The 12116-nt window shown below is 35.5% G+C and overlaps 1 protein-coding gene across 5 annotated transcripts in view; it reads left to right on the forward strand.

The window, feature by feature from the left end:
- IPO11 (importin 11) overlaps positions 1 to 12116 on the forward strand; it is a 203759-nt gene that overhangs the window by 125265 nt on the left and 66378 nt on the right. For all 5 annotated transcript variants that reach the window (XM_053223347.1, XM_027041178.2, XM_053223350.1 and 2 more), the window contains 3 exons: positions 1638 to 1733; positions 2640 to 2753; positions 10005 to 10126. In XM_053223347.1, the coding sequence (XP_053079322.1) occupies positions 1638 to 1733; positions 2640 to 2753; positions 10005 to 10126 (332 nt within the window). The remainder of the gene's footprint in view (positions 1 to 1637; positions 1734 to 2639; positions 2754 to 10004; positions 10127 to 12116) is intronic.

The raw sequence follows: 12116 nt of genomic DNA on the forward strand, positions 1-12116 counted from the left end.
TCTTAATCCCCTTCACTCTATATCACACACCTTCCCACCTACCACCTCTGGTAACCACCAGTTCTCTGTATTTAAGACTGTTTTTTTGGCTTGTCTCTTTTTTTCTTTGTAAACTATTTTGTTGCATAAATTCCACACGAGTGCAATCATATGGTGTTTGTCTTTCTCTCACTGACTTTTGTCATATAGCATAATACCCTCTAGATCCATCTATGTTGTTGCAAATGGCAAGAGTTCATTCTTTTTTATGGCTGAGTAATATTCCGTTGTATATCTGTACCACATCCTTTTTATCTTTTCATCTGTGGATGGCCACTTGAGTTGCTTCCGTATCTTGGCTACTGGAGATAATGCTAGAATAAACATAGAATAAAGCGTATGTCTTTTTGAATTAGTGTTTTCATTTTCTTTGGATAAATAGCTAGTAATGGGTTACTGAATCATAAGGTACTTCTAGTTATAATTGTTTGAGGTCGCTCCATACTGTTTTCCACACGGCTGCACCTGTTTGCAATCCCACCAACAGTGCAACAGGGTTCCTTTTTCCCCACATCCTCAGTTATTTTAGCCATTTTTTGGGTGTGACATGATGCCTCATTTTGGTTTTAATTTTTATTTCCCTGATGATGAGTGATACTGAACATCTTTTCATGTGTCTGTTGGCAATGTATATGTCTTCTTTGGAAAAATACCTATTTGTCATCTCATTTTAATCAGATTATTTGTTTTTTGGGGGTGGTGGTATTGCATTGTCTAAGTTCTTTATATGTCTTGGATATTAATCCCGTTTCAGATACATTATTTGCAATTATCTTCTTACACTTGGTAGATTGTCTTTTTGTTGTTGATGGTTTCCTTTGCTGTGCAAAACCTTTTTATTTTGGTGTAGTTCCAATGCTTGCATTTTGCTTTTGTTTCCCTCACCAAAGGAGACTCAAGTGTTTGTACAGCAGACGTCTAAGACATTACTGCCTATGTTTCTTCCAGGAATTTTATCGTTTTGGATCTCACATTTAGGTCTTTAGTCCATTTTGAGTTTGTTTCTGTATATGGTATAAGAAAATGATCCAGTTTCATTCTTTTGCATGTAGCTGTTGAGTTTTCCCAGTACCATTTGTTGAAGAGACAGTCTTTTTCCCATTGCATACTCTTGCCTCCTTTTTTGAAGATTAATTGACCATATAATTATGGGTTTATTTCTGTGCTCTCTGTTCTGTTCCACTGATTTATGTGTCTGTTGTTGTGCCAGTGCCGTACTGTCTTAATTACTACAAAAAAGCAAACACTTATGAAATGCCTTTTGCTGCCTCTGTTGGTGTGACATTTTGTAAGGGTTTTTTATAATGCAAATGTGATACATTAACAGAATGATACCTGTTATTAGAATGTGATTAATTATTCTATGTGGTATGTATAGCTATGTCTATATATTATACACCTTATATCACTTTTTTTATCAAATCGATTTTTAATGGATTGTAAAAGTGCATCTAGTGTTGGAATATTGAATATGTCATGTGTTTGTGTATTCTGAGATTTAGTGTGTGTTCTTCAATTCATTGTTTTCTTTACCTGTATTTGCATGAAGCAGTTACTTGCATTATTAAGTATTACCAGTATGTCTTTCTGATTTTTAGGTTGTGGAAAACGCCCTTAAAGTGAACCCAGTATTAGGTCCACAGATGTTTCAACCAATTCTACCCTGTGTTTTCAGAGGTATTATAGAAGGAGAGGTAAGATTTTCCTTAAGCTTCTAAGAGTAGTAGTATTGGACTCTAGGATTCTACTTTTTTTCTTTAAGTTTTATGTATGTATGTATGTATGCATTTATGTGTGAGAGAGAGAGAGAGAGAGAGAGAGAGCGAGCATGAGTGGGGGAGGGGCAGAGACAGAGGGGCCAGCACAGAGCCTGACGTGGGGCTCAAGCCCACGGAGCTGCAAGATCATGATCTGAGCGAAAACCAAGAGTCGGATGCTTAACTGCCTGAGCCATCTACTTTTATTTTCCTTCTTCATTGGAAAAATACTTTTTCTTTATTATTACAGATAAACAGAGACCTTTTCTTATAATTGGAGTGTTTTGAAGTATATCAAGTAATTTTCAGGGTAGTTATCCAACTTTGCATTTTCCTTCTCCACAAAGTATAGCGTTTTTTTTTTTTTTAAACGTATGTCTCTTATTCATATGCATGTGTATTCATCCACAAAGATTTGAAATAGAGGAATGGAAAAGAACAGTGCTAGTTGTAGCACTTATTAAATATATGCAAATAATGCTTCTTTTTTTGAAGTCACTCTTTTAAGTTGATCCATGTAACTATGTACTTTTGGAGTATTCACAGTAGTAGGAATAAATAAGCCATCGGTAAATATTCTTTCTGTGTATCTGTTTATAATCCATATAACATATATGTAACACATTTATTTGACCTTGTATGACATATATTTAGTAAGTTACTTCAAACTCAGATAATACTGGCACTTTATCCTAAAGAAGGGATTTTGATGTAGAATGTTATCGTATATCCCTGTTGACTGTTACTGTGTCCGTAATTGTTCTTATTTATACTCCTACCTAATTTTGACTCCTACCTATACTCCTGACATAATTTTATGTGTGCTGTCGTTTATTTTTACAGAGGTATCCTGTCGTGATGTCAACATATCTTGGCGTTATGGGTCGAGTCCTGCTACAAAATACTAGTTTTTTTTCTTCGCTTCTTAATGAGATGGCACATAAATTTAATCAAGAGGTAGGAATCAGTTTAGTTAAATTAAAGAAATTCAGTCTTTATTCAAATAAGGATTGGAAATAATTTGGTGAAATAATTCTATAAAAGTCTTGTAGTATTTAAAATTTTATATTTAAAATTTTTAATAACTTACATTATACCTGTAATTTTGAAGAAAGAAAAAGGAATCTGTGAATGGCAACTGAAATTTACCCTTGTTCTCTTCATAATAGGCACTTGTATTCTGCTTAGCCATAGGATGGAATTTTGGTTTGTTTATGGTTGCAGTTTTTATTTATTCATACTTGAAGCAGAAATACTTGACATAAAATTATTTGCTGTCTTGCAATGTCATGCAGTGAGTTTCCTTCGTAATTATTGTGGGAAATAAGGTTATCAGCAAAAGCTTACTAAAAAAATACTGTAACTGAAACCAGCCACCAGGGCAAGTATGGAATAAGGTTCTTAAGTGAGTTGGTTACTTGAGACTATATACATTATGTTAAAATATGGTTTTTGTGTTTTAGGTCCTTAATCTTTTCACATTTGTAAGATCCAGAAGGTGGAAAAGTACTTGAACGATGTCTTTAGAATGGAGGCCATATTGTAAAATCTCTGTGAAATAAAACAAAGAATAACAGATGTGTTATTTCCACTTAAAGGAAATCTAGATCAAGGAAGTGCAAATTTGAGAATGTATATGACTTTTCTAAAATTTCATTTAGATATTATCACTAGATAATATCTAAATATCGTTAGAACTCCTAGCCTTTGTTTAGATGAATAGATATGTAAGATTTTTCATTACCTTCATTAAATTTAGCTGTGATGGGATAATATTAAAACAGTTAAAGGAGTTTATTTAGTTCAGTTTAGCAAAATTTGTTGAGTGATTTTTTAAATAACAGTATATTTAACAACAATATAAGTGTCATGTATTATATTAAATCCTTACAACAACCTATTGAAATAATAGTATTTTTATTTCCATCTCTCATATAAGAAATCCGAGGCTTTTGTAAATTTACGAGCTTGCCTAATTTTACACAGCTAGTAAGTGATGGAGTTTCTGTGTATATTCCAGCTAACCTATCTTTGGAGCCTCATCTCTCAGTGAACACTCTACACTGCCTCCTATCCATCCTGGATCAGACACTTGTACACTACACACTGGAGACATTTGTTTTGACAAGCTTAGAGTAATCTTAAGGGAGAGAATAGTTAAATGGGTAATTTCACAGCAATCGTATGAGCACTATGTTAGAGATGTGTTCATTGTGCTGTGAGAAGAGAGCTGTCTACTATGTTACATTTTTTTCCTTTTTTGTGTGTGATAAAACACATATAAAATTTACCTTCAGTGATTTTTAAGTGTATCGTTCAGTGGTATTAAATATATTCATAATGTTGTACAGTCATCAGCACCATCCATCTTTATAACTCTTCAAGTCTTATAAAACTTGAACCTCTACACCCGTTAAACCATAACTCTCCTAGCTGCTGGCAACCACCATTACACTTTCTATGCCTGTGATTTTGACTACTCTTAAGTACCTCATGTAAATGGAATCATAAAGTATTTGCCTTTTTGTGACTAACTTACATTACTGACATAATTTCCTTGTTGTAACATAGGTCAGATTTTACTTTCTTTTTAAGGCTGAAAGATATTCCAATGTATGTATATGCCACATTTTGCTTATCTGTTCATGCTTGGGTTACTTCCACAATTTAGCTACTGTGAATAAAGCTACTATGAACATGGCTTTACACTTACCTCTCGAAGTCACTGTTTTCACTTCTTTTGGATTGGTATCCTGAAGTGGAATCCCCGGGTCATATGGTAATTCTATTTTTAATTTTGTGAGGAACCACCATACTCTTTTCCCCAGCAGCTGTGCCATTTCAAATTCTTGCCCACCGTGCACACGGGTTCCAGTGTTTGCCAACACTTGTTGTTTCTGTTTTGTTGTTGTTGTTGTTTTGAGAGTGTTCACCTTAATGTGTGTGAGGTGGTATCTCCGTGTGTTTGTGAATGAATAGTGATGTAGACTGATGAATAGTGATGTAGACTGTCTCTTCTTATGCTCATTGCCCATTTGTGTTTTTCTTCTTTGAAGAAATGTCTAGTCAAGTTCTTTGCCCTTCATTCAATCAGATTGTGTTTTGTTGTTGAGTTTGAGGAATTATTTATATGTTCTAGATATTAATTCCTAGATATTATGTGTTCTAGATATTAATTAATTCCAGATAAATGATTTGCAAATATTTTATCCTGTTCTGTGGGTTGCCTTGTTACTTTGCTGATACTTTTGCTACACAAAATTTTTTAGTTTTCACGAAGTCCAGTTTGCCTTTCTTTTCCTTTTATTGCCTATGCCTTTCTGCCATATTCGAGAAATCATTGTCAAATCCAACGTGGGGAAGCTTTTTTACTGTGTTTTTTGTTTTGTTTTGTTTTGTTTTTAACGTCGTGCATTAAAAAGTCATACAGAAAATTTTCTGTAATTTCCTATCTATGTTTCCATGTTATCTTAAATAATCATCATTTAAAGAAAATAGATGAGAAGAAAAGGCCACCTCCACGGTGTTAAATTTCATATTAAAGAGAAATCACAAACAGTGGCTATTGCTGGGACTGTTGGAGCCCGTTGACAGTGTGAAAGATTGAGGAAAGAGCTGTTATTATTGGTTCAGACTTCTTTCATTCCTGGTATTTAGAGCGTAAGCCTTTTATGGAACACTTCTTATCTTTTCTCTTTTCATTTTTCATGACGAAGAGGACATTTGTTTTTCCTCAAAGAATTCAACAAAAACATGTCAAGCCATCATGTTTGAGCATAGAGACGAAGGGAATGGAAGTGAATAAAAAAGTATTCCAGTTCAGATGGCTGCTTTTGACTCTAAGCACAGTTTTGAAGAACATCAAAAATACATGCAGGAATTAATTAGGGCTAGGCAAATGAATTCCAGTAAATCCAGATAGCTTTGAAGCAAGCAAGGGTTTTGGAGATAGGTTGTCTCTTCTCAACTCTTGAGAACAGTATGAGATAGTAGAGTAGGCCAAGTTAAACTAAGAATGATTTCGTAACTTTGGGAAGGAGCTGGGTTTATTGCAGAAGCCACCATTAGAGTACTTTTTCTTCTAAGCATTTGTTGTGCGAAGTCTCTCAGGGTTACTTGTTTATATTGAATGAATGATGAAAACTTTTTAGACTCATCACCTAATTTAGAGCTTAGAACTTTGGGGATATTGCGTGGTCTAGGGAAATTTACTAGAAAGTCACAGTATTTGTAGGTGGGGTTTTTTGTTTTTTTTTTCTTCTCCTGAGGCATAGCCTCTCTTTTAGTATGAACAACTGTTGTGGAAGTCAGGGTGGGGGAAGGGCTTTGCAGGTGAGAATGTTTCACCATTCAGCATCTAGATTTTCATTTAAATTCTCTGACTTTAATTTATACCTCACCTTGCCTTCCTCTGTTCTTGGTTTCTTGAGTTGGAGCTTCTCTGATTTTAATTGTTCAGATTTTGTGTCTCTGAATTATTTCAGGAGTGGGAAAGGGGATCTACAAGGTTCTGATTGTTTCTTATACAGATTCTCAGCCAGTTTTCCTGTTTTGAGCTCTGTGCGTCACCTCTGCCTTCTTTGAGGCATGATGATTGCAGGATTCTGAGGACCACATCTGTTTACATTATTGTTATTTCCTTGGCAGGCAGCTTGGTTTCAGGCTTTGCTGTTCTGCCCAGTCACTTAAGATTGTTTCATGCACCGGCCATCCTCAAAACACTGTTGCTGTCTTTACCCAGTGTAGTTTCTCCTCTTGGACTCTATGGGATTAATCCTTTGCTTTTTATATTTCTTTACTTTCATTGTGGGATTTAGGGGAGGGGGGAGTCCAACAAATGCCTACGTTCAGTACTAATTGATAATACTGCATTATGAAAACAAAATGTCCATATGCTTCCAGGATAGGTTTGCCTACAAAAGCTTACCATAATCTAGTTCTTGACTCCTTTAGCCTCATCCCTTAGCCTCATTTTGGAACTTCGTGATCAGCTATTCACTGCGCAGATCACTTTTCACTTTCTTGAGAGCACTTACCTTCCTCTTGCTCCAGAGTACTTGCCTACAGGCTCTTCATTCCCTCTCCCTTAAACACCCTGTCCCAGTCTCTCACCTTCCTTAAGCTTGATTCTTCATCTTGTTTCCTTCTGCCTTAAAACTAAAATCTTCTAGGGGTTCCTGGGTGGTTCATTTGGTTAAGCATTCACCTCTTGGTTTGAGCTTAGATTCTGATCTCACAGTTCATGGGTTTGAGCTCCACGCTGAGGTCTGTGTTAACATTGTGGAACCTGCTTGGGATTTTCTCTCTCTCTCTCTCTCTCTCTCTCTCTCTCTCTCTCTCTCTCTGCCCTTCCCCAGCTCACACTCTCTATCTCAAAATAAATAAACTTAAAAAAAAAAAAAAAACAACTAAGCTCCTCTAGGTAACTTTGCCTTAGTCTCCTAAGCTTTAGTTGGGTCTTTCTTAGGTATTCCTATAGTATTGGGAACTATGCATTTATCATCAGGGCCAGGTTTGGGTGAGGCAAGTGAGGTGCTGAGAGTGAGCACCTCCTTAAATTTTGACCTCACACACTTTTTTTGCTTCATCCTTGTTTTGGCTCTATTCATGTGTTCACAGGGTCAGCAGACTATGTATGGCTTATGGCCCAGATTCAGTCTGCTGCTTGTTATTGTAAAGTCTGTGAGTTAAGGATGGTTTTTATAGGGATGTCTATGAACTGGGTGGCTTAGTTGGTTAAGCATCCAACTCTTGGATTCGATTCAGGTCATGATCTCACGGTTCGTGGGATTGAGCCACATGTCAGGCTCTGTGCTGACAGCTCAGAGCCTGCTTGGGATTCTTTCTGCCTTTCTGTCTTTCTCCTGCTTACACTGTCTCTCTTTCTCTCTGAAAATAAACAAATAAACAAAGAAAAAGAATGGGCTTTATATTTCTTAATGGTTGAAAAAAGAATAGTAGTGTTTACTGACACATGAAAGTTTTCCAAAATTTTGTACAGGAATACATCCATGTGCATTTCTTTACATATTGTTTATGACTAATGTTGAGAGTTGAATATTTATGACTGAGACAATAAGGCCCACAAAGCCTTAAATATTTACTAACTGTCCCTTTACAGAAAAAGCTTGCTGAGCCCCTGTGTTCGAATTGTTTATTTAAGTCCCCACACATTCACTGTTTTGTGCTGTTATTATTTTTGTAATCAAGGAAATAAATGTATAGACTATGGAGACATCTGTCTTTGCTGATTGCATCCTTATTCCAACCAGATACTTTATTGTAGTTTTAGTTGTATACATTACATTTCAATGTTAACTTGATATTTGCTTTTACAATGGTTATGGTTTATTTTTTAAATCTTGCTTACTAGGTATTAATTGTAGGAAGTCTAGAGAGCCTCTCTACCATTTGTTTCCAAATTAAATGTGACTTGAAGACAAGTGATATATATCAGAAGTTACCAAATTGTCATGGTTCATGGCGCCCTTAGCGGATCTATAATATTTTCACGTGCTCATAAGCCAGAAGAAATAAAAATATCTCATGGTTTCTTTTATTAACTGGTTGGCTCCATGCAGCTTAATATGTACTTTAGTCCTAATAATTTAGTAGTTAACTGAAAAACAATATATAAGTCTAAAGAAAGAATAATATATTTATTTCATTCTTAAATTGCCACAATTACTTACTAATGGAATATGTATGCTTATTGGACACCACTCAGATTCTCAAACTTTGGAGTCAGATTGGACACCTGCAACTTCATTTTGTTTTACCTGGATTTCTGAGTAGTACTTCCCAAAGATAGAAAGTCATCATAAAGAATTCTTGTGGTATCTGACAGATATTTCTCTGTGTCTCTGAATAATTATAAGCCTTTTGTGACTTCATTGCATCCTAGGATGCAGCACACAGTTAGCAGAACTCATATAAGTAATTGTCTTGAACATGTGTTTCCTTGACTGTTTATTACTTGTACAAAGTTGAAGTATTTCTAGGAAAACATGTAGAGGCATATAAGAAGAACATTGTGGGAACTTAAGGTTGATTTTATATTCCCCAAATCCATGAAGTAGAGATGTTGATAGTAATTGCATTTTTTCAAAAGTACTATAAGTGGACAAGTGTTTATAAGCAAACCCTGAGATTGACTTTCAGTCACTATGATCAATACAGTTGGTTGTGTTTTCCTTGATAGGTTCTAACACTTTGAGTCAACGTTCTCCAGAAAAAAGAGAATCTTTTGTGTGGAGAGAGATGTGTGTGCATGTATACACATCACACACACAAGGATGAGAGAGAATATGAGAGAATGGAGGGGGAGGAGGCAGGGAGGGAGTGATTCTAAGGAATTGGCTCACTTGATTGTAGGCGCTGGCGAGTCCTAATTTTTTAGGAAAGGCTGAAAATTGAAATAGGATTTCTGGGTTATAGTCTTGAGGCAGGATTTCTTCTTTTCTGGGAAACCTTAAGTTTTGCTCTTAAGGGGAAATTCCCCTGATTGAATGAGGCCCAATCCACATTATCTAGGGTAATCTCTCTTTTCTTTAAAGTCAACTCTTGGTACATGTTAATCATATCTATAAACTGCTTTGACAGTAACATCTAGACTAGTATTTGACCAGACAATTGGACACCTTAGCCTGGCGGAGTTGAAAGGTACAATTAACCAGCACACTTAGCAATTCTGTATTATGTTGATTATTTTTAATGTAGCATATAAATGTCCTGGAAACTGATTTATTTTTCTTTGAAATACTGCAGGTTGAGGTTACAACCTATCCTTTCCTCTAAAAGTAGCAACAAATCAGTCCAGCAAATTACACTTTAAATATTTAAACATCTAATCACCCAAGTGAATAACTATAACCTAAGTACAAGTTGACAATTTTGAAAAATGAGTGTACTTTTTTAGTGCGCCAGGAGTGTATTGGATTGGTGATTTATTAAATGAAATTACTAAAATCTAAATCTATTTAGATCTCGGAATAAGTTGGCTCTCAAGATTAATGAGAGTCATTTTCAGGTTTGCTCAAATTATTCCTTTCCAGCTCCAGGCTTGCCCCAAATTCTTGTATTTCAGTTCTGTCATTTGCTGGAATTGAACTTTAACCACACCTTGTGAGGTCTTAGCCTTTAACAGTAGTGCTCCGCAGGTAAATAGCATTTCATCTATTTTAAGATGCCTCCTGCTCTTTTTTTCAGATGGATCAGCTTTTGGGAAATATGATTGAAATGTGGGTTGATCGAATGGACAACATTACGCAGCCTGAAAGAAGAAAACTTTCAGCTTTGGCTTTGCTTTCTCTTCTGCCATCTGATAATAGGTGAGGAAATGCTTTTTAATACTTTTGTTTCTTTAAAGCATCACAATATTAGCACTATCTTTGGCCGTTGGTATTGCTGCATGTTGCTGGGCAGTGTTGTATTATATATATGTGTGTGCTAATTTTGTTAGTAGACCGTGATGGGACAAGTGTTGGTCTAGATCTAAAAAAGATGTGAATGGGAGCGGTGGGCACTTCACTTCAACTTGGTCATGTTCATTTCATAATTTATGTCACTTTTGTCTGAATTTTCATTTTTTTATAATCAGATTTTATTACTTATTTTAGGTCCTCTTTTTTGTATAAGGTCAACGTGTAAAATTATGTCAGTAGCACTTTATAAAGTATCCTCCTGGTAATTCAAAAGAATGTTACATAATTTGTTGTTACTTATTGTGCATTATCTCTAAAGAAGCTTGCAATTTCTTTTTTCTCTTTGCATAGCTAAAGTCATTTTGTTATAGTTTACACACTTTGTTAAAACTTTCATTTCCATAAAGCAAATATAAAATCCTTTGATTTGGACGTTAAACAACACTATCAGTTTTTTTTGTTTTTACCCCTTGTCATTGTGGAGTTTGGCATTACCTCTTTCTTTGTTTTTTTCTTTCTTTCTTTCGTTCTTTCGTTCTTTCATTCTCTCTCTCTCTCTTTATTTATTTATTTGAAAATTTTTTTATTTAGAGAGGGAGGGAGAGCACAGCAGGGGAGGGACAGAGAAAGAGGGAGAGAGCGAGAGAGAGAATCCCAAGCAGGCTCCACACTGTCAACGCAGCGCCCAATGCAGGGCTCAAAGTCACAAACTGGGAGATTATGACCTGGGCCGAAATCAAGAGTTGGACCCTTAACTGACCGCAATGCCCAGGCACCCCTGTTTTTTTTATACTTTTAATTTTAAAGGTGTAAAGCAGGCCTTAAAATTGATTTTGTGTGAGAATAATAAACTAGATCATTATGTCTTAGGGAACTTTAAGAACACTTGTATCCTAATGATAAGTTAGGATAAACTAAATCCTATAAATAACTGAAATAAATCCACTTAGCAGGTGTTGTTTATTTCTGATATGGTAGTTTGAAATAAGCCCACAGGTAGTTGTTTTGTCCTAACACCATAGCAATAGATAATTATTGAACACATACTGTAATGCTGTATGTCTTTATATATTGCCACATGTTTAACATTTACATCTCATTCAATTTTTAATACAGTCCTGAGGTATAGGCATGAATATTTTCTTTTTATAGAGCAAAGAAATAACTTGAAGATGTAAACTAACTTTCCTTGTGTGTGGCATGTGGCATAACATAAGGCATATTTTGAGCTGGCCCCACTGGATGCCAGGACTTGTTCCTTTAAATACAGGGTGGTGCTCTTTCTTAGGTGGACGTGCACAAGACCAACATATTTCCTCACTCTGAAATTGAGTGGTATCTTACTGATTTCTGAAGGCCAAATTCCAGCTACCTGTGTTTCTACTTCTGTTTTCCTTTCTTACTGGAGAAACAGTGACTTGAGAGTATTTAGGCCTTTAACATGGAAGTGTTAAAGAACCTCGTCTTGGACAGTAGCCAACACTGTAAACATTTGTTTAATAAATTAATGAATGGAAAAAATATTAAGGTTAATAAAGCATGTTAGAGTTGTCTCTAACCAAGTACTGAAATTCTTGAGGGTAAATTAGAGATAACACACGCTAAATGCAGAAAGATACCAGTGAACCTCTAACCTCCAGTTTAGAATCACTGCTTTCAAGAATGACCATTTGGGAAACTGTTAAACTCTCCTTTACCCTAATCTAGTTCTGGTTGAGAAATTTGGTAAAAACTATAGACTTCGGAACTACATTGAAATCTCATTGCTAGTAGTGACTTGCTGATGACCATGACCATCTTACTTGACTTACCTGTGCCTACATTTCCTTGTTTTTAAAATGCAGATACGTTCCTAGTGAGAGTATTGTAAAGATTAAATGAGTTTATATATGTAAGG

The sequence above is a fragment of the Acinonyx jubatus genome, chromosome A1 (assembly GCF_027475565.1).
Source record: "Acinonyx jubatus isolate Ajub_Pintada_27869175 chromosome A1, VMU_Ajub_asm_v1.0, whole genome shotgun sequence".
NCBI lineage: Eukaryota > Metazoa > Chordata > Mammalia > Carnivora > Felidae > Acinonyx > Acinonyx jubatus.